Below are 23,099 nucleotides of genomic sequence, written 5' to 3'. Positions count from 1 at the left end.
TTTTCAGGCATTCAAAAGGGATGTTCTTGCTGATTCAAGACAAAATAGTTCTGTCCAGGACTCTACACTGGGGATAAGGACATGGGACTCCTCCTGCCAGATTCCAGATGGTTCATCACAACTGACATCTTGGCTGACAACTGTGAAAAGGATCTTCGGATTATTCTATTTTATTTTTGTGGGAGACCACAATCCCCAAACTCTAGGACATATCAGGTACTAAATCAAATACTAAGCTTTTCCATAACATTATTGGATTGTTATTTGTTTCTTATGAAGGACTTTAGGCATTCAGATCTTTATTTCTTTTAGGAAATGGAAAATCCTTGGTTTTACATCTTGCACTGTAGCTGAGTAATGACAAAGAGTTGTGTTTCTTATTTCCTATGGAAAATTTGGAGTTTAATCATTAGTTATCTTTATATAGTATTTTAAGTTGTTATTATCATAAATTGTAATTGCTGATCATAGTTATTATCCTAATTACCAAATTGTTTCTTTTTTGTTGCTTTTGAGAGAATGCTTAATTTTATTAAGACTAGTTTTGCTACATTTGTAAGTAAGATAATTCTTGCATTCAGAACTTGTCCAGTTATTACCTGTCAACAAGGAAACTTTAAAAGTTCATGAAATTTATGAATGTTTGCACACTTGGTGCATTATGATTCATCTATTTACTTTCAACCCTTTTAAAATAAATCTATATGTAATTTTCTTTTCCTTTGAGAAAATCATCCCTTGTTTCTGTTAGAGCCTAGTTTGATTTGGAGTATCTGAATGTCCAGGTGTTCATTTTTAAAATGTGGAAGGGAAAAATCTGTGCGTCTTATCCAACAGTGTAGCTCTTAATTCTTGTTTGTCTAGATGTCTGCTGTTACAGGCCACTGATAAAAGTGGTTAAAAAGAAATCACTCCCTCTAATACAAGACAGGAAAAAGTGTCATAGCAGAGGGTGGGGGGGGGATCCTTTTTGTAGCAAAATCATGTTTATTTTGGGTAGCTGTTTAGGTATGTGTGGGGTTTTTGACTAATTTTAAATTACTCAATAATCCACTTTTTTTTTTGTCCTAAAGGTTCCATATTTCTTGTAGAATTTTAAAATAACCTTTTCTAATGAGGATGTCTGATATTCTTACTGTAAAAGATGAAACTGATGCAATGAAGGGTTCAGAAGCTGAATTTAAAGATACAGACCCAGTTGAAAACCTTAAAAAATCAGGAAGTCGGGAACAGATTCAAGTGGAAAAGGATGAAAATTGTCCTGATAACAAAAACAATATGCCGGTAAGAAGCTTTTCACTTTGTTTTTCACTAGTATATCATGTTAAATAAGTCTGTGTCTTGTTGTTCTCCATTCTCTTGATCCTCTTATATGTTTCTTTGGTGCAGTGAGGAAAACTTGGCTGGTGTTAGGGAAGCAAGCATGATGATTATTGCTTCCTCTCTCCTCCTTTGCCCCACTTCTCTGTTTATACTCATGTAAATATGACTCAGTCATTTTTAATTCTTTGAAGTAGATGAGTGGTTTTGCTGGGAACCAGACAATTTGCCCGTGTTTGTGTTTCCCCGAATGCATGTGTGAAGTCTTTCATTGTAGCAGAACAAGGAACAAACTCAGACTGGCTTTTGCTGTTGCTGAATCCTGACAGAGTTTGAAGCTGGGCTGTGTGCGCTGAGTGTTGCTGCTTTGAACAAGGTGCTGCAGCTCAGCCTGGCTCTTGAGCTGTAGCACTTTACAGGTGGCTCAGGTCTAGATTTTCCAGCAGAGCTGTTCAGCAGAAGGCTGAAGTAATCAGGTGTAGGTAATCCAAATCCCCAGGAGTCAGAGGAATCCTGAGCTGAGGACAGCAGGTCTGGGTGCTGCCCCAGCCACCTGCAGAAGCCCCACAGGAGTGGCAGAATGAGCTGGTGAGCATCATCCTGCCTTGGTGGGCAGCAGGGACTCCCTACACCTTTCTCTCTCTAATCTTCACTGCTTCACAGCTTTGGTACATGACTTTTAGGTAGGAAAGCTGAGGCATGTAAATAAATGGGTGGCCTTTGCAGGTGGGAGAAGTACCTATAAGTTGTGGCATCACATTTCAAGTGAGAAGGAGGCAAAGCAAATAGTGTGAAAATACCTTGTGTCAATGGAGAATGCACTGATAAGGAAAGGTTAGGAACTTGTGGCAGCAGATTTAGTACCTCTGAGATTGAGGTGTGGGACAAGAGAGCTCGCTCCTGGCTCAGGCTTCCCACCTGGTCACTGAGGACTGTAAGCAGCTCACATGAGGTGAGGAGTTCAGGAAAACAACTGAAGACTTCTGACACAACCTACAAAACAGGCCAGATTTGTAAAATGAAACACAGAAGTTTGTGTTTGGCAAAAGCTATAGTTGTCTATAGGTATTTTGTGTCTGTGGGTTAATACTAAACAATTTTTTATAGAAATCCTGATTGGGATCTGAGGGATTCTCTTGTGCGTTGCAAAAACAGGACAGTAGCTTATTAGATTCTTGTTATTGAGATTTGAGTAGAAGGTTCTTTGGGGAGTAGTTTTGTTCAAGACTAACAATTCAATATTCCACTGAGTGAAGTAAGCTTTATCTGCTATGTTAAATTGCCTCCAGATAAATCTTGTAGACCACTGCAATAACAATAGTTTTACACTTTAATATCTGCTGGCTTTATTAAGGCTGGCATCAGTGTAAAAAGATAATTTTATGGAAAAAATAAATCCTTGAAATGAAATACTTCTCCTGTAGCACGAGAAATAACTGCTACTGGAAAGCTGGGAGATATTATAGCTGAGCTGGTATTTTCTTTAATTAATGGAATATTCTAGTAGCGAGCTTAAAACTTAATCTAAGGTTTCGTTATTTTCATACAGTTCAGTAATTTGGAAAAATCTCATTCACATTTTCTCATTTAACGAATTTTAGTGTAGGAAACTTCTGTGGGACTCAAGTGGCAAATAAGAAATAAGCCTTCCTGCAAACAACTGCTGCTGTCTTGTCAGAGTGCAGAGGAATGAACCTGCCAGTGCTGCCAGAGGCTGGGGGTTTGGCAGGGGGTTGATTGCTTGGTTAGGTGCTTGTGCAGGAGCAAGAGCTGCTCTCTGAAATAATTATCTCACATCCACAAAATGAACTGGACACTGCGTGGTGAAGGCTGTTGGATGGAAACAGCTTTGCTGTCAGTGCATTTAGTGTGGTGTCCAGGAGTCTCCATCAGAATCAGAGCATTGCTGTTACATGAGCAGTTTAATTAAAAACTGAGGCTGAGGATGCAGATTTCTGGAGTGGCAGGAAGACAGTGAGTTACCAGGTGAACCTGGCTACTGTGAGCAAGCACCTTGCAACCACTGAAATCAGTAGAAGTTAATGTCACTTGTACTGTGGAGGCTGCCACTGCAAATATATGTCTTATATTTGAGAATTTCTCATTTAAAGCATGTTTTATGCTAAAATACAAAACAAAAGTTTGGGGTTGTCCATACTAGAAAACCCTTGTGGAACAGTAGCAGTCAGCAAGTTTTTAACTAACGGATGGTTAAACAGTTTGATGAAATTTCAGTGGACACAGTACTTGTCATTAAGTGCAGGTTAAATGTTATTGTGGTGGTGGGAAAAAGAGGAAAGAAATTGCTGAGAAATGTTAGAAAAGATTATTAGAAACTTACTGGAATTCGTTGTGTACTTCTGCTTACTAATTGAGTGCATCAGAGGATGGGTTGGGCGTGGGGGTTGCATGGGAGTTGTGTTTGGCTTTCCTTCCTACGAGCAGAATAGGTTTGGTACCTACTGACAAACTATAGTCACATTCCTGAGTACAGTTATCACTTCATTTTTGACTTCTTTACAGCCAAGAAAGAAACAGGCTATGAATTTTCCTCTGTCTAAACTTGATATGGGTTGAATTCTGGAACTGCACAGTTCCAGAAACTGATGATTATATTTTGAAATGTAACTGTGGTGGTAAATTCCAGATTATTTTGAGGTTGTGCATTAGTAACTGATTTGCTGCTGTATCTGCTGTTGGAGGTACAATGTGAAAGAGGAAAATACCTGATCAGAGTATATGGCCAGCACTCCCAATTTCTTTAAGCAGTGCAAAAGTAGTGTAATTGATACAGAGATCATTTCTAAATTGGCATATTTGCAGTGAGGTTCAAGTGCCATTTAAATGGCACTGCAGACAAGAGGCACTGTTATGAGAAGTACTTTACAGAAGTCATGTGCATGTCAGCACTATGGTGGGTTTTGTGATGAAAAAGGTTTTGGCTCACCAGTCACTGTTGTCTCCTACCTGTTCATCTTATCCAGGCCAGGTGACAACAAATGAATTCAGAATTAGCTTGAATACAGGCTCTGTGTTGCCTCTGTCTCTGGGTGGTGAGACAGGCAGTGTCATCCACTGTAACGACAAAGCAGCAGGAAATATTTGCAACAAATTAAAGATCCTGGATTTATCCTGCAAGATAGTAACTTATGCTTATTATTAGGAAGATTTCTCTTTTAAAACCCAGAAAAGCCTCATGGCATGAGCACAGAGTTGTATGCATCTACTGTATGATAAGGGCAAGGCAAACATTGTGTTAAGTGTGTATCATTCTGATTTTGTTTTATGCTAATTAAGCAGATACCCTTGTCCTTTGGGGGAATTAGATATTTTTTTACTTAGCAACTTGACATCTCTCTTTCTACAAGTATCTTCCTTCCATACTAGCACAAACCTTGGGCTTCTCTCCCTTGTTTCTCAGGTAAAGTTCTCTGAAGCCTTTTTTTGCTTCCTCCCCAGCTGTTTTGGTCTTGTCAGGATTTACCTGTTTTTGTCTCCAAAATATGTGATGTAATACTTTTGAATAGATAAATAATCAGGCAGATTCTCTGACTGTTGAGCTGCCTCCATGTCCAAGGGTGAAACTATTTTTCCATCAGTCATCCTCTACTGTGTCATGGAAAATTGCTGTCACTGCTCACTATTGCAGGACAGCAAGTAATCATGGGCCACACTGTTCTTCCCCTCAGCATTCCAAAGCTATCCATGGTCCTTGGGACTGTAACACTTGACTGGATTTAAAATTGAGACCTAATTTTGCAGAAAGGTAAAAAACTGAATGTCCTTAGAACACTCTTTGTTCAGGTTTGTCATGTTGTGCCTATCCTCAGAAATGCCCAAATGGTACTTCAGAAATAGAGCCCCTTCTCACAAAACCTTTCACACGTCTGAGTTTGCCATCTTGTGCCTGACCTGTTTTTATCCAGCTTGTTTAGACAGCACAGTGATGACAGAGGAAGGCATGTAACAGCTCCAGATCTTTACTTTGCATTTAGTATACGTGATCTGGTGAGGTACTTAGGAAAAAATAAAGTAGGCAAATACTCCTACTGCAAACCTGGATATTTATGTTTTTGATAAATGCTATCGTACTTTCCTTTTTATTTTGCAGTTGGAAATGTAGCATAGCAGTTGGTCTTAAAAGTTGTGTTTGTGGGGTTTTATCAAAGGCAAGAACCTAATCATTATTTTCAATATGCAATTCTTTGGAATACTTGCTTTTAAACACTGTCTTGAAATCATGCCCATAATGACTATAAATAGGGCTTTCATTAACACAGTGTTTTCTCAAGGCAGTAAAAGTCTTTGAGAACTGCAAATATAAAGAAATTGCCTAATTTGCACTCACCAAGGATTGCATATTCTAAACTAGCTAGAAATTCTTTTTCACAAATGGGGAACATAAAGATGCTCTGTAGGCGCAAAACTTAGTATATGCAGAGAAATTAGGACAGAGATGAAATTGATGGGCCTGAAAAGAGAGAAAATGTGCATTAACAGCTCCAATGTGCATTGGCTACCTACTTCCTGGAATTCCAGTAGAAGTGGTGTCATTCTCTGTCAGTGTGGTTTTGTCCAAGAAAGCAATCATTGGATTGTACCCACCCATCTTCAAGCTCTGAGAGTGCAGTTGCTGGTGGTACCAGAGGACTTTGGGGTTTGGATTTCCAGGCCGTCCTCAGCTGAGCTGTGCCTGCAGTCCGGCCGTACCAGCTTTGTTCCAGAGCTTCTCACCTGACCCCTGTGTGGTGCTTACTGCTCACAGTTACAGCTGGGGTTTGCGGGCTCGGATTTCGTGTTTTGACATCTTTAAAGTCATACAGGAAAGCCAGGAATCCACACCTATCCCAGGAGTGTTGTACAGGGCAGTTGTTTCTAGATGAAAAGTTTGAATATGATGGGTGGGGTGATACTTGTAAGTATCTGTAAGGGAAAGCCTCCCGTCTACAGTGGCCCCCCCAGTTCTCCCCAATATTGTTGGTGTTGGTTTAGTCCCAGCAACAATTTCTTCTCTTTTTTTTCCAAATCACTCTTAAAAATAACTGAAATGTGTGTGACTTACCTAATTAGAGAGCACTAGCTCGATATCCTGTATAACTGGGTTGAATTCCCCCTTGTGCCCTATGAAATGCTGGATCTGGGGTGTTTGTTTCCATATATTCTTTTGGCTTATATACTGGCTTCAAAGCTTCCAAAATTTTGCAAAAGATAGGCAATTGCTCAAGTATAGATTATTTTGCCTCTTGACAGTGAACTGAGGACCACTGACAGTCCTGATTTGACTTGAAATGTGCACTGTTTGTTTTGAACACACCAGCTAATTGAAGCTGGAGTAATTGATAGGAGCTTGGGAAATCATCCAGTTTTTGACATCTAGTAGCTTGGTGTAACAGAAGCTTTTTCGGGGATATGCAGTGCCAGCTTTCAGCATGCAAGGAATGCTTTCAGAGGAGATGATGGAAAGGAAAAAACATCTTGCAGGCAACAGAAAAACTCAAAGTCTCTGTATGGTTCCAGGTATGGAAGCATTTGATCTGTCTTCTCTGCTCAAAATCTCAGCAAGTTTCCTTTAAAAAGCTGCTGATGAGTTCAGTTAGTTTTCAGTGCAGCTATTTTAAATGCTGTTACATAGTGAAATGAGCTTAAATGAGCTCCCCTTCTGCTGCTCCTCAGCTAAGCTGGTGCAACATCCAAAATAGACATGTGGGACTTGAGGAAAATGAGAGAAAAAGCAGTTCTGCCTTTACATGGCAGAGCTCTTTGCTGTAGGTGAGGTGTTCTTTTTAGCAATGTTGTATGTCCTGCTAAGAAGTTCAGGCACTTGATAGACATCTCCTGTGAGCTAAGGCAAGGAGAGCTGCATTCATGGAGTTTTCCAATGGAGTTTCTATTTATTTTCCTTTTAAAAGGAGGAAATATTGTCCATTAAACAACATTTGAAATTACATTAATGATGTTAATTTCTCCTTACAAATATTGGGCTTGTGCTCACTAAAACCAGTTCTGTTAAAAGCTTGTCTATTCATCAGTTTTAGTTCTTCAGGGAAACCAGTACTTAAATTATGTGATGCCACTCTAAATGTTTCTATTCTTGTGCTACTGGCGCTGGGGGTTTAGTTAGTTTTAACTATGCAGTTAACAAAATCATTAAATGCTTTTGTTGATTCAAATGTACCTTTCAGCTATGCATACTGTAGTAAAAGCCTGGTAATTTTTATTTTTTGAAGGAACAAATTAACAGAAGAAGGGCTTTGGGGAGAAAAAGGCAAATTATTGCATAATAAGTTACTAAATGAAAGAAAAAAAAAAGATCAGTAGCCCATTTTGAAATATACTTTTAGAGGTCCCAAAATGAAAGGAAAAAACCCCATATGTCTTAAGCTGCTTATGATAAGTCATAATTGGTTATCTCTTCCCGTGGTAGAGGCAATGCTTTTCTTTTTTTAATATCATTCTTCCAGGTAGGTTTCAGGAATAGGAAGAAAATTTATAAAAACCATGTCATGTTGCCAAGGAAATTAGGAAACAAGAATTGAAAGTGTAGGGAGCTGGCTGTGAGAGTAAACTGCTTGGATCCCACTGAACAAGGATAATGTTTGGTTCCTGTTAAAGTGCTCTAATGTCTATTGTTGATAAATGAAGAAGGGAAATCAAGGACAAGCCTGACGAAAGTGGGAGAGCGCCTAGTCCGTCAGCCAAAAGCACCTGCTGTTCCTTTCACAGATCTGCCCGTGCCAGTGCTAACTGTCAAAGCTTTCTCTTGTACAGACTTTTGCATTAACAAACTTGTGCCACTGAGTTTAATGTAACCCTTCTCTGTTGTGCCTGACGCCAGCGGCCAGCGCAGTCCTTTGGACAGACAGCCAAAAGGTCCAAGGTACGGTAGCCCGGTGTGCTGGCATGCGAAGGGAGCCCTTCATGCTTGGTGCAGCTTCGTTACTTTGTGGAAAGTGCCTTTAGTTTTATTTTTTGGCATTGTAGCTTTGTTTTATTCTGTTGGATTTTTGTTTTGCCTAGTTGTCTGCTTTTGTGATTTGCCTTTATATTTTTGGTGGCTTTTTATTGTTATGGAGAGAAACTATTGCCCAACATTTTATTTACTTTTCATTAGATGTGCTCTATTGTGCTGGCAGTGCCTTCAAAATCTGCAATTGCTTGGGTATTTTCATCCTAAAGGGAATGATTTATTCTGTTGAAAACTTTAAAAATGCAGTTTTCAGCCATTTTGTTTTTCATATAATGAATGAAAAAATAAAGGCTTATGGTATATTTATATAATCTTTTATAAGCCATAGTTTTTAATTTTACATACTTTCCTTTAGTCAAACACAAAGTTAAAGTTAGTTCGGAGCCTTGCTGTATGTGAAGAATATCCACCACCTCCCACAGCTGAAATATCACAGGACCTCCAGGTAAAAATCACCTTACTGAAGTTTCTGGAACAATTTCAAGTAACTTGTTGTTCAAAAGAAAATCTATTGGGTATTCTTTAAATATGTGGACACCATGTGGTTTTAATTTTTTTTTTAAGTACAGATATAATAGAGGTGATAATATCAGAGGCAGAATTTGCTGCTTTGTTTTTCTGAGCTCTACTAGTTGATATCTGTGGACAGAAAGAGGGGCTTTGTCAGTTTCTTAAACTTTTTAGTCCTACAGTGCACTTGAAGGACTCTTAAACTGCTTAAGTGCTGTCTGCAATCAGTAAGACAGAAACATTGTGATTAGTATGGAGCATAATTTATTGGCTTGATATATTTTGGAAATGGAAACAGTTGTGATTTCTGGTGTTGTAACTGAATTCCTGCATATTAGTCCAAATTGCTGGTAGGTCTGTAATATCTGCCTGAGGTATGTCTGAATTAATCTATAAAAATGATACAACACACTTAAAGAAGTTCCTACATGCTGAACAAAATATGTAAAATTACTTTAGAGAATTTAAACAAAATCCAAGTTTCCTGATTTTACCTCCATACCAGTCTGTATTTTCAGAGCAAAACCCTACTGCTGGCTTTAGTTCTGTGTATGAGTGAGGGCCATCAAAATGCTGGTTTTTTTCATGCCTATCAGAACAGAAATAGGCTTTTGCTGTTATTGAAAAGCTTCTAAACTGTGCTTTCATGAAAACTCTCACTTTGGTTAAGAAGGAAGCAGTAGAAAGCAGGCTGTGAGGGGATTTTGCTGGAGGGGTGGTAATTCAGTTCTGGGGAAGGATGGACATTGAGAGCTCATGTAGGTTTTTGTCAAGCTAATTAAAATTTTTTGAGATTGAAACATAGAGTACCTAGGTTTGGTATTTTTTTTATTCCTTTGGAAAAATAAGAAAATAGTATTTTTGTAGGCTTTCACTAATACACCAGAAGTTGAAGTGTTTACTAGAGGAATTCAGAAACTGGCCCTGCTACTTTAATGAAAATCTAAGTCATATTCTGGAATAGGTTGCAGAGTAAAAAGATTAAAAGCCAACAGAAGAGCTATTGATGTTTACAATGATTTACAGTCCTTTTGTAATGTTTCCCATAAGATAACAAAATAGACTGAGAGATCTGGTCAAGCTGAGCTGTGCAGTCTGAAACAGTGGGGTTTAATTTTCTCAGTCACTGTGGCGAATTACAGGAAGACAGAAGCCTGATCTGGTGGCCTGTTCATCCATATGGTGTATTTTCAACATAAGAGGCATTAGGATTTTCCAACCTCCAGCACTACACAAGACCATGTGTTGAATGGTTTAAAGTCAGACATTTATGAGAAATGTTCTCCTCAGGTGGCATTTGTGGCCAAGTCCTCTGGGAATCTGTCCTTAGCTGTGTGCTGCCAGGTGGCTCTTGAAAGGAATCCCTACAGCAGTAGAAGGGATGTCAAGGCTGGTTCTGCAGAATGAACTGAATTGTGTGGTAATGTAAGTTTGTACAAAAGGAATACCATAAAGCAGATTGCCTTAAGAACAAAATTAGAACTAGCTGTGAGTTTTCTTTAGAAGCAGTAATGTAGAAGAAATGGCTTATGAATCCCAATAGCTGTGCAGAGAAATGACTGCAAGAACAAATTTAGTTCTTCCCTGGAGGGTGGAGAAATGTGTTGGAGAGTTAGAAGTGGGAATCTCTTACAAGTTCTGGTGCTGGAGTGCACATCCTGTGGGGCACAGGTCCCCCATGACCCTCTGTAACAACTCACACAGGCAGTTTCTTCACCCATTTGGCCTCCTTTCCCAAACAATCTTAGAGAAAGCATGGAAGAGTTCTTCATCAGTGCCAGCCAGCTGCTGGCTGCCTCCAACCCCACACTCTGAAGCATTAATTGTGTTTGGCATGTGTGGGAGCTCCAGTGGCTCAGAGAAGGAAGAGCATGCCTTGCACAGGTGTCTCTGGCAGCAGGGGAATTGCCTCTGACGCTTCCCCTCCCCTTCCCCTCACTGCTCTGTTGTACCCGTGATTGCAACTAAAATGTGGCTTCCAGTTTTGTGTTAATACTTCATACGGATTTTAAGACACAGTAAGAATTAAATTCAGGATAATGTTGCTGCTGGTATTTGAAGAATCCCAATTTTTGATTATTAAGAAGTGTTAGTCTTGATAGGATGAAAAATATATGTACTCAACTAGGGACTGGTGTGAGTTTGGGGATAACTCCATGGTCTTGTCTGTGACTGTTCATCAGTCCCCCCTTCACACCAGCAGCTCCAGCAGGGTGAAATTCCTGACACAGGCTGGTGTAGGAGGCACTTAGCCAAGGCACTCCTGGCACCACTGGCTGTTTCTCCTCAGAAGGCTTTGATGGAAGAGGGTGACAGACCAAAGAAATTGTCTCAAACAGATCAATTTATTTTCTGATCTGTGTTTCTATTTTCAATTGCAACATGAAACAGGATACTGGTTCTTCCTGAGAAACCTAGATAAGAGCCTTGCATATTTTTAATCCTTGTTAAAAAGCACTGGCAGCCCTTTACTAAAAGGTGCTGTGAAATACAAGCTTACAAATTTATTGTGAGAGGAAGAACATAACTGTGGTATGTTTGATCTTTTATCTTTGTAACACTAATTCTATATTCTCTTGCCATCAGTTGTGTAACATCAGGTTGTTCTGACTCTTATGCTCCAATACAAAGTACAAGCACTAGTAAAGGGTGATCCAGTTCAGCCTTTTTTAAGGAAGAGTTGTTTTCATATGAATGACAGTTGTTATTATGGGTAACAAGTAAATAAACCTTCAAAACGTTGATCTTTGTAAGCAAAGTAAAATAACCTGATGGAGAGGAAGTGGGGGGAGAAGGCAAAGGGCTGTAATGTTAGTATCTATTGACTTATGTTGGTTTTCCTGGTAAAAAGCCCAGTCTCAGGCTGTAGGGCTTTCAGAAATATTCTTACCTTTTTCCCAAATGTGTTTAGGTGGTGGGATTTATCAGGTTTTGATGGTTTGGAGTGTTTGTTTGGCTTTTCCTTGTTTAATCAAAATTTGATGATAATTTCCTCTTCTACAGTGAGGGCTTGGGATGGGTGATCTGAGTTAGGGCAAGGAGTCTGTTCAGTCCAAATGCCAGCAGAGACCTGCTGCAAACAGGGTGGGATTAAGAGAGTTTTATAGGGGAAGAGAAGTTAAAAGATTTTTCAGCAGCTTTCCAGTCAAGTAGGTCATATTTAATTAGATGCTACAGTTTTTATAGCATGAAATCACAAGAAAGTGCCCTTTGGTACCCAGTTCTGGTGTATCACACTTTTAAGTAGAGCTGGTGGTAGTAGCAGAACTGGCTGTTCAGATGGTGATTCCTTTTTTTAGCTCTCATTGGGGAAGGAAGTATGAAAATGATTACTTGCTGAGATCCTTTGACTAAACTATTGCTGTATGCATTACTTGGAATGAGTTTAGAAGTTGGCAGTCACTTTCCTGGTGAATAAACATCAGATGATGAAATTTTCCTTAATTTACTGATAGTTTTGTTTTCGTTGTTGGTGTTGTAACACGGAGGGTAACACATTGGTGAATCCAAGTCAGGAATAATTTCTTAATAAGAAAAAACATTTCTTTCTTGAATAAAGGTTACACAGCTACTTGGTGAATGGTAAGTGTAGTGCATTTTATAGTGACAAATAAATTGGTCATTTGAATTAGACCCAGGTTTATGAGGTAAGGAATGCAAAGACTGGTTCTGGTCTCCTTAAGGTTTGTAGCCAAGTGAATTCTCAAGACTAGGAAAGAATCAGATGAGACAGTTCCTTGCTGGTGACTGGGGATGGTATTTATCAGATGTGGTTATAGCCACTGTCCAAAGCTGAGAAGTCTTCATTCACACTGAGATGCTGTTTAGTGGGTGTTCATGAATTAGGAAGTTTAATTGGAACATTTAGTGTGGGGAAAAGTCATAGTGAAAGGGAGAGCTGGTAAAACTCTTGGGGTTTTTTCCCTCATTTGAAAAGGCTGTTGCCCCAAAGCTGCAGATGGGAACCACTGTTGGAGCACAGCCTGGGTGGTGCAGCGCTCCTGTTGTGCCAGCACAGGCAAGAGTGGCTGCGGGCTGGGCACGTGAACAGGCTCCAGCCTGGTGGATCCTGGCTAAATTTAACTCTGGCTGCATTCCATGGGTGAGATCAAGGCTGTGCAATGACACAAGAGCAGAGCTTAGAGCAGGGGCCTGGATGTGGGTGAGAATGGGCTTGAGGGAAGAGTGAGGACTTGTGTGGGAAAGGATTAAGGTGCAGGGCAGAAGAGGGATAGGCAAGAGTGCTTGAGGGGCAGTTCTCTGGATTGGGAAGGATTAGATGTTCTTGGGAATGTGGAGGTGACAGCATGGACTCAGCTGGCATCTGGGGGAGCAGAATTGACATTTGAGGCAGTTGAAAGGTGACAGGGGAGTCTGGCTCTGACAGGACTTGGCCACTGCTCCTGTGGAAGTCCCTCAGGCACAGTGACTCTATTGCTCCCAAACTCCTCAGGTCTGGCTGTCTGAAATGTGTTGGTCCTTCACTGGCAACCTCCGGAAAGAGTGAAGAGCCATGAAAAACAAACTGCAGTCTTGCACTGTTCAGGGTATTTAGGGGACCATTATGTCACTAATTTCAGAGGGAAACTTTTTTGCTGTATTTGAGAAACAGGTTTTATAATAGTTCACCTACTGGTATGAAACCATGAATTTTGAGATGATTGCACACAAAGCTACTCTATCAAAATACACAGGAAGTTATGAAACTAAGCCTTGATGACAGGTTTGCAAACTTTGCCTTGATACATTGTACTGTAAATGTTTCCCTTTTTTTGTGGATCTAGAAATGCTGGTCTGTCTTAGAATCAAATTTTTTGTTTGTTTTATTTTTTCTTGGTATGAACCAAATCAAAACTTGAAACAAGCTTTTATAGTAAAAGAACTGTGAAGAATGGGGAGGAAAAAAGTATTGTGGATGAGACATGACTTAAAAATATAGAGACAGTATAAAATTTATACACCTGAAAAACCGGAATATTTTCTTACGTGTATGGAGAAGATACTTTGAACTCATTTTGCAATAGCATTCAGGGCCTGGAAGTGTGTGTGAATTCTAAAATGTGTGTGGTCCTTTCTATGCCTTCTCTGTACTTTCTGATTTATTGATAAATAATTTTGTTGTGTGGTCACATGGAGCACATGTGGAATCAGAATATGTAGACAATTTTTTTTTTTACTTCATTATTTTGCAGGTAATATAGTACAGAACACTTCTCCTGCAGGTATTGTTTGAAATCATTTGTGTGGTGACTAATTTTTGCTTTTTGACAGGAGAAAATTCAGATCCAGTTGTCACAGTCTTTTGAAAAAGAAGAAAAACCTGCAAAAGATGAATCAGAAAAGGAAAAATCCAGTGATAAACTGTCCAGAAAAATGTTATCAAGAGGTTTGCTATCTCTCCCTGTGCTTTTCAATACACTGTATAGATGAAGAACATATGAAAATACAGTTCTGCTTCCAGGTCTTTGTTGCATAAACATTGCTTTATTTTTTAAATTTTTTTTTGCAAATGAAGTAAATAGATCAGACACCTTTGAGCTGGAGAAGGAATTGGTTCCAAAGGAAAGACAGCTTTTGAGACTGCATCCAACACTCCAGCAAATGCTTTTCCTTTCTCTCCTGTCTGGCTGTACAGAGCAGCATAAAAACAGCTGTGTTGTCTCAGTTTTGTCCAAGGGTTCTTTAAGTTGACTTCACAAGTTAGTGGAAGCTCCTGTCCTATTCCTAGGCTTTGTTGTTACAGGACTTGTGAAACTGAAGTGAGTGGCACAGTTTCCTTTGTACTTTTTCTGATCCTCATTCAACAGGAGTCAATGTTCTCCTTTGTTTGTTTTACTTTTGATAGTATCTAGATTTTTTTCTATAAAGTTTTGGAGTAAGGGTAGAACTACATAAATAAAAAGGACAAGTATTATGTTTTCACTTAAATATTCCTGCATTCTGGATTGAAGTTACAGTCTATGTGCTGAAAATATTTGGATTTTAATCTGAAAGAGAGCTGTGAAATCAGTGACATAATTTTGTCCATGCTACATAATGGTTCCTACAGGTAGAGGACTTTATGCATTTAAGTTGGCAAATCATTTGACAGCTCTTGCTTTAAATATCCAGAATGTTTACCTAAATATCTTGGATGAGACAGAGTATAGGAAATACCTTTAGAGCTGGAACTCTTTTTGAGACAAGTGGCACTTGTCCATTTCATGTCCCACAATTCCATAAGGCATTCCTCATGTGGAATTTCGGTGCAGCTTGTCCCAGCTGGCAGCCAGGTATTTGTGAAATGAAAAGCACTGGGATGGTGGACTTTACCTGCATTTATAAATCTCAGACTTTGAAATGATGCCTTAAACACCACCCCCAAATACCCAGCAGGTAATGACGGGGAGTTGAGAGCTAAGTGATAGAATGCCTGTGGTGGAGGTGGCTGTTCTGAATTCAACCACTGTCTCCTCTAAAGGTTAATTACTTCCCAATATAGGATGTGCCAAAATAGAAAATTATGGAATCTTACCATCAGTTCTAGTAATTATAACTAAATCATTGCTCACTTGCAAATTAGAAAAATTGAAGTAAATAATTATTGAATCTTGATGTTTTTACCAGGCATAGCCTTTTTTTTGCCTTTTCCTCCTCAGAATCGAAAGAATTCCAAACCATAAATGCTCAGACTTACTTGGTTTCATTTACATTCTGGGCAGCTGGAAGAGCTGGGACCTGGGCATAAGTTTGAGTTGTGCCTAACTCAGTTAAGACTAGGTTAACACATAAGTAGTTCTTGGAAGAAATCAATTCCAAAAATACTGTTCCAACATCTGTTGGTTTGAATTCTAGTGCCTGGAACTAGAAGGTGCTCATGCAAGGGAAGATTTGGGGTTAAATAATTTCTTTCAGGGACAGATTTTAGAGGATAGTATGTAACTGAATACTTTCACTGGAACAGGAAAGGAGGGGGAAGGTTGAGACTTCTTTTTGAAAACATCTAAACATGATGCTGTGAAAACAAAGCCCAACAGAACAAGGATTTTTAGTAGTACAAAGCACCACCTGGTGAAGGTTAAACTGTTACATTCTGAACTGCAAAATTTCTTTGGGCAACATGCAGTAGTTCAGTAGATAGGCTGCTGCTCCACAGATGTGTACACAACACTGCAGTATATGATAGTGAGAAAATGTGGCAGGCTGATGGAAATCAGGTCTCTCAAGGTGATAAACTGCTTCACAACATACAGCCAGTTGTTAATAGATTGGTGGTGTTACTTAAACCTCTGCTTCTGTATTACTCTTGAATTAGGGGATAGTGGGAGGCGTTTTCTGTTTTGTTCTTGACTTGTGGGCCTTTTGCCTGGAAACTGGAAACATTCAATTTTGGCAAAAATGTACTTAATGGTTATATAGTATTGATCTATATAGAGTATGTTTAGCAATAATTGGAATAAAGCTTCTTCAGAATGTAATTTTGCTCTCTTCTCCCTCACCCGTAGATTCCAGCCAGGAGTATACAGATTCCACTGGTATAGATCTTCATGAATTTTTAGTAAATACATTAAAAAACAATCCCAGGTAAGAATCAATAATGTCAGCTTTCTTTACGTTTTTCTTTCCTCTTGTTGCCTGAGGTGTCACACTACCTATTTTTTTGTTTGTGGTTTTATTTTTTCCCCCTCTTAAATGTCTAACCCTCCATGTCAGTTATTCAGGGTGAGGTTCTGTTGCACAGACTGTCTAAAACACCCCTGTAATTGGTTTGGTTTTTGAGCAGAGGTTCAGGACATTGAAATGATTTAAATGCTTTTAATGTTTAATATGCAAATAATGTGTTCAGTCTGTGTGCAGTCTCTCCCTGAAGGGACTTCAATACATTGTCTCTAAACCTTGTACTGTCTTAGCACCTGCTTGTTAGAGACCAAACTGTCTTCTCTGACTCTAATCTGTCTTGCACTGAATTTATAGATAAAGGCATTTTTTTAGCTGTACCATATAACTGTAGCTAGAGATTTTCATTCTGCATATCAGAAACCAAATCTGACCTAATCCAAGTCCATCATTGGTTAGCAACAGAGCTGACCTGGTTCTGTTGCTCTGAGGTTTGCAGTGTGTCCCTGTCTGCCTTGTTTGTTCTTGCCCTCATGGGTTCTGTGCTGGGTTTGTGGCTGTAGTACAAGGCAAGAAATTAACTTGGTGCAATTGTGCTCTGCTACAAAAGCTGTTTCACTGCTATTTGTTATTCATTCATATCATAGTTAGGACTTCCAATGTGATAATTTATTTGGATTCCATTTTATTGGGAGAAAACATGAAATGAGCCACAATATGGCCAAAGCCATAGTCCTATAGAGTAAAATTAGAAAGCACAGACCTCTGTGAGACTCATAGGTGGTTCCTGTTTGAAGTCATGAAGTATCACAGTGGAAGTAAGGAATTGTAGGTGAAGATCTCCATGGGTTTCCAGGCACAGTGCCTGGGAAGCTTGGTTAATTGATGTGCACAGATTATGAACTGAGCATCAGTGCATTTCATTGCAACTTAACAGTTTATTAGAACCAGTGCAAGCAGTTTCAAGAGCAGTGTTCCTTTCTACCACCTTGAGTTTTAGCTTTTGGTATTTCTGATATGTCAGCATGTTGCCACATGTGCCAGCTTTAAGCCCTTGGTTGTTGGTGATGTGCCCCATCACTTTCTCAGTGATCCCTTGATGTCCTTCACAATCCAAGGGCCAGCCGAGGCCTCTGCACATCCCCTCTGCCCACACCAACCAACAAGGAACAACCTCAGCACTGCTTCTCCTCCTGGAGCCTGTCTTCTCCTTGACTGCACTTCCTGCTGAGCCTCTTGGGCAGAGACTTCATGGAGGATCTGTGTACTCTGATATGCGAGAGCAGAACAGCATGTTTCACTAGGAAGGTTCAATACAATATAGGAAAAAAAGAATACTTTGTCCTAAAAATACTGCATTTGACACCTGGTGGTCCTATTTCCAGTCTGCCATCATCCCTTGATCACAGCTCTGATCTGTGTATTCTTAAGATGAATACAACCGCAGTTATTGGAGTGTCTCATATGTGAGTTGCTGTGTTTTTATTTTCAGGGACAGAATGATGCTGCTGAAATTAGAACAGGAAATTTTAGATTTCATTGGTAATAATGAGTAAGTACTGTACTCTCATAGGAAAAAAGAATTCAAGAGTGTTCCTGTTTATTTAATAAAGCTACTATTCCTTTCTTCCAGAGTACCAAGAAAAAAGTTTCCCCCAATGACATCTTACCATAGAATGCTGTTGCACAGGGTAGCTGCTTACTTTGGATTAGAGCACAACGTGGACCAGAGTGGGAAGTCAGTCATAGTAAATAAAACTAGCAATACAAGAATGTAAGTGTCAAAGCCTTGAAAACCCCTTTTGATGCATAGCTCTAATGCCTGGGATGTGTGAGGCAGTGATGCTGTAGCAGGTGAGGTCTGTTTCCTCACTGGGAACAGGCATCAAGGAGAGGTAGTTGAGAGCTCTTTACTGTTCATGTTCTGCTGTGTAATAATGTGATGTTTCATGTTTGAATTCTTTTGGGGGAAAAAAGGATGTTATCTCTAAGTTAAGAATTTTGGTTGCTTTTCTGGCAGAGACGCATTGCTAACTTTGTTTCTGTGGAATACAAATTTATAGCAACTGTTTATTTGTTTAAATATTTACACCAGTAAAGTGTACAAAGTACATTCTTTGCTTCTTTTGGAAAGCAGAGCCAGCCCTTATCTTAGAACAGGGTCATTTCTGATTTGGTAAAGGGAGGGGACTTGCACAACTTTGGCTTTTTTATTGTAAAATTCTACTGGGAAAATTCAGCTGTTGAAGTTGAAATAATGTTGCTTACAGATCTCTCATGGCCTTACAAATAAAGGTAGCAGGGAAGACAAACATCAGTGGAAATGTCAACCAGGTTAACAAGCCATGGCGTGCTGCTTTACTGTGAGGGCTGGGAAGTTCTTGAAGAAACCCCCAGGAAAATCCGTATTGCAGAGGAGGTAGCACTGGGGCCACAGCAACTCTGAAAGCTGTGCAGAATTGAGGTTTTCATTCAAGGGACCCAGCTGTTCTCTCTGTCCTCTGCACTTGCTCTGTCTCCTCATTCTCTCTCAAAAAGATGAAGGTCTAATGTGTTGACGTATTTATGCCACCTAGTTTCTAGTTTTAACTTAAAGCATTTGCCTGACACTGTTTTTTGTTGGTTTTGAACATGAAAACAGGAGTTTACAGTGCCTGCATCCTAATCTCAGTCTCTAGGTACAGTCTTTAGAGCTTTGGGAGAAAAAAAATCCAATTATCCACCCTATTTTAGAGTCAGTAGAACTGAAATGATATGCCACACTGAAATTCCACTTAAGTAAACAGTTTCTCCTCAAAAGTTTTTAGAAAAATATGTAGAGCCTAAATATATGTTGAATACTTACATTATTTATATATGTGGTTTTGCTTTGGCTGTACAATCTATGTCTAAATTGACCTAGAAAGCCAAACATTTCAAATCTGTTGCCTTTGCATCTACCAGCATCTCTAGGCTGAAGCTTCAGTCTAGCACTTCAACTGTGGAATAAGAACTAATAAAAGATCATTTAATTTTTATGCTTTTAAAATCTTTTTAGACCATATTTAAATAGCTTGTGGCCTCTGGAAGCCCCTGTAGGTGTAGTTACTAATTAGCAGGCATTTCATCTAACCTGCAGACATAAAGATTCTTGATGTTTTCAATATTCTTATTTTAAATCGCCTTGGATATAAAATAAGAATTTAGAAAGAAAACCTTGGAGATCTGCTCCATGTGGAATAAAGCCAAACTTACCTTTTCCTCATAGGCAGGTTCGCGGCTCCCTCGCCGAGCAGGGATGTTACTGACATCAACCACCCAGTGCACACTGGCACGTCTCAGTGGAGTGGGAGTTGGTGATTGCAGGGCAGTAAATTCAGAGACCTTTAAAAGAAAGAGGTAAGACAGTCTAAAGGTTCTCTGAAATGCCTGCTAATTATGTTTGGGCATCCAGTACCCAATAGGCAGGGCTGGCTGTTTCATAGGAAAAGCTCCCCTGACTCCATCCAGGAGTCCTGGGTAATGATAAATAACAGAAATAGAGAAGAGCATACATTTATTCTGTCCTCTATTAGACAAATATTTCCTGATTGTCTGAGCTTTTCACTTATGATAGCAGTAGTTCTATTATTCAGATACTTGGTATCTCTCTTTAATAACAAGGATTTGCAAAATACGACTTTTTCTTTCAGAAAGTAGATAAAATACCAAAGCAATATTTGTAATTTGTTGCTTCACTCTCTCCCTATGACTGTGTGAAACTCTTGCTTGCCTGCATTATATTGTTCTTCTCTTACTCATTTCTACTTAATTTCGTTTTAGCAGTTTCTAAGTTTCAGTGCTTTCTCCTTTACCTTCTTTCTTCTGTTTTTCCTTGAAATGAACTCTGAGGTATTGCGGCTCTAGCAGCAAACACCTGTCTTCACTTCCATGCATGCCCAATATCCATTGCATGGCACCAGTTGGGATTCCAGAGCACTTCTGATTCCCCAAGGGCATGTGGTTTGCCCCCACCTTAATTGGGAGTTGCAGCAAAAGTTGCAGCTTCAGTTCCTTTGAAGGAAGAAGAAGTTTTTAAAAGCAGGTTTGTTATGCCTCAGGACAGGACTTGTCCTGAGGTGCACCCCTGTGCACCTCATCTTTTCCATTGCCTGGACAGTCAAAATTATTCTTTCAGTTAGAATATTAAGTATATTTAAAATTAATCTTGAGTATACTTCAGTTTGTTCCACTGTATGTACAGCATGTGTTTGCAAAGCCATAAACGTTTTCTTTGTAATGACTTTTCTCAGACCTGACCAAAAGTTTTGTGAGCATATAAAGGATGAGAAGAGCGATGACTTCCAGAAGCGGTACATCCTTAAGAGAGATAACTCTAGTTTAGACAAAGATGACAACCAGGTAAAGCACACACAGCTTATTCTTTCCAAGTGCTGTATTTGACTGTGCATTCTTACTGCTTTCCTGTGTAAATTGACACTGTACCACTTAATTTAGATGAGAATACGATTAAAAGATGACAGAAGAAGTAAATCCATAGAAGAACGTGAAGAAGAATATCAGAGAGCTAGAGAAAGGATATTTGCACAAGATGTATGTATCAAAAGCAATCTGTCACTGTTTGCTATGAATCCTTCACACACATACATGCAGAGGTGGCTTTCCAGGAAACTTTGTTCCTGAATGACACTAAGCAGATAAGAGAGTGTGGCCTGAGTGAGTTTTAAATGATACTGCAGTTACTGAGAAATCTTTTGTTTTCTCTAATTGCTGCTGTGTGAAACTCAAACAACCCAAGAATTATTTAGGAGTGTTCTCTAGCATTATCTAGTACAGTGCATTTCCCCCCTTTGCATTGTTTTGTTCCCCACTGCAATTTAAGTTACAGAGTTTTGGTACTGCAATTATTTCAGTTGTTGCTCAGAGCAATAACTGAAAGGAGAAAAAACCCAAGCCAATTAAAAAACCAAAAAACTCCTTTCTCACTTGTATCTATAGCAAGCACATCTTATGAGTGGTCACAGTAAAATGATTTGAGGTCCCATATGTGAAATTCCAGTCAGGAATCTCATGGTCTAATCTCCTGACTGGAGATACCATGCAGGACAACATTGTAGGCTACAATTCAATTGCAAGTAGTGATTATATTGAGTAAAACAAAGCAAATATTTCTTAAAAAATATGTGTTACTTTTAATAATCCACTTCTGACATTTATCTGTAGCTCTTGCACATCCAAAACCAGATTCTCATTCTGAAGAGAGTAATGAGCTCTTGAGAGGCTAATTTAATTTTTTTGTTCACCTTAGTTACAAACAAGAAGAATGGACTTCTGGATATAAAATTATATTTTCCTTTTGCATCTTAATTTACCATGTAAATGGTACCTTAGAAGCTCTGTGCCAGCTGTTGGTAATTACAGTCAAGGACAACATAATCTGAGTCAGGAGCAGCCTTTTTGGTTCTGTTCTGTGTGCTCTGTAGCATACCCAGACTGGTACCCAAAGCAGTGAGCAGTTACTGCAGCAGCAGTGGCCTCTTCCCCTCCACCCTTCCCAGCAGAAGACAAGGCAGCTCAGGTGCTGTGATAGCTCTGGGAATCACACACCAGCTGCAAGTGACAGAAAGCCCAAGGGAAGAATTGTAACTTCAGAAAAAGTCTGATAGAAGCCAACTGACCAGCATTGTAACTATCCTGATGCTGACTTTGATTTCCTGCACAAGGGCCTTTTTATATAGTCTTGTTTCCTTATGGATATTGTTCACTAAGAGATAAAGTTTCTCAGGCAGCATAATATAAAGAGGGTGCTGTAAAAGTCTGTGTATAATGCACAAGGCTCCAGATTGGTATGTGTTTTGTAGTACGGGTTCGAGATGCCATTCATATTAATTTCTGCACTTCTTTGCCCCTCAGTCCCTGTGTTCCCAAGAGAATTATTTCACTGATAAAAGGTAAGAAAATTTGCTGTTTAACTCTGTTTTGTCTTCCTATTTTCTTAATAAATATTAAGCTATCTTATTAAAATGTCAACAGAATCCAGGAGGAAGAAACTAATAGTACACAACAAAGACGACAGATACTTAGGTATTTGATGCTTCCTTTTAAACAAACAAAACCCAAAGTATTCTGCATGCATTTACCCTTTCTTTCTGTTCTTTGTTTTCTTTTTTTTTCCCTTTTCCCTTATTTTGCAAGTGCTGCTTGTGCTAAAGGTTCAGTTTGTAACTTGCAGAATCAATAAGGAGGCATCGGGGAGATCGGCCAACAGCCACCAGAGCAGCACTGAGACCGAGCTGAGGTACTGCGAGCCGCGGCCCTGGAGCAGCACCGACTCCGACAGCTCCCTGCGCAACCTGAAGCCCGCGGTCACCAAGGCCAGCAGCTTCAGCGGCATCTCGGTGCTGACCCGCGGGGACAGCTCTGGCAGCAGCAAGAGCACGGGCAGGCTGTCCAAGACAGGTACAGCAGCCTCAGGGCAGGCACTGGAGGCTGAGCTGGGTGTGCACTGCAGGTGTTCTGGGTGGGGAGGCTCCGTGCATCCCATTCCTTCGGGATACGGGGACTGCGCACATGGAACACCTACGGACCCAGCCCTAGATCCATAATGTAATAAATGAGGTGAACACTTCTGGCTTTAGAAGGAGAATTTTCAAGTGTGTTGTAGCTGGCTTAAAGTTTAATGCATTTCATCTCATACAAAGGGTTTGAAAACGTTTTTTACCACAAA

At 39.6% G+C, this 23,099-nt stretch overlaps 1 protein-coding gene across 15 annotated transcripts in view; it reads left to right on the top strand.

The window, feature by feature from the left end:
- The window catches only part of R3HDM1 (R3H domain containing 1), a 79,666-nt gene that overhangs the window by 28,827 nt on the left and 27,740 nt on the right, over positions 1–23,099 (top strand). For 9 of the 15 annotated variants that reach the window (XM_039554722.1, XM_039554718.1, XM_039554721.1 and 6 more), the window contains exons 2-14: positions 8–216; positions 1,074–1,284; positions 8,156–8,197; positions 8,643–8,732; positions 14,069–14,183; positions 16,282–16,360; positions 17,886–17,945; positions 18,027–18,167; positions 20,665–20,773; positions 20,870–20,965; positions 22,286–22,323; positions 22,406–22,456; positions 22,605–22,831. In XM_039554722.1, the coding sequence (XP_039410656.1) occupies positions 1,114–1,284; positions 8,156–8,197; positions 8,643–8,732; positions 14,069–14,183; positions 16,282–16,360; positions 17,886–17,945; positions 18,027–18,167; positions 20,665–20,773; positions 20,870–20,965; positions 22,286–22,323; positions 22,406–22,456; positions 22,605–22,831 (1,219 nt within the window). In that variant the 5' untranslated portion in view covers positions 8–216; positions 1,074–1,113. Of the gene's footprint in view, positions 1–7; positions 217–1,073; positions 1,285–8,155; positions 8,198–8,642; positions 8,733–14,068; positions 14,184–16,281; positions 16,361–17,885; positions 17,946–18,026; positions 18,168–19,640; positions 19,772–20,664; positions 20,774–20,869; positions 20,966–22,285; positions 22,324–22,405; positions 22,457–22,604; positions 22,832–23,099 lie in introns of those variants that run through there. The other 6 variants (XM_039554724.1, XM_039554719.1, XM_039554715.1 and 3 more) reach the window with 5 other exon arrangements.

The sequence above is a fragment of the Corvus cornix genome, chromosome 7 (genome assembly GCF_000738735.6).
Source record: "Corvus cornix cornix isolate S_Up_H32 chromosome 7, ASM73873v5, whole genome shotgun sequence".
In the NCBI taxonomy this organism is placed as follows: Eukaryota; Metazoa; Chordata; class Aves; order Passeriformes; family Corvidae; genus Corvus; species Corvus cornix.
Note: the sequence above shows the minus strand (reverse complement) of the source record. Positions and strands in the feature narration are given on the sequence as shown.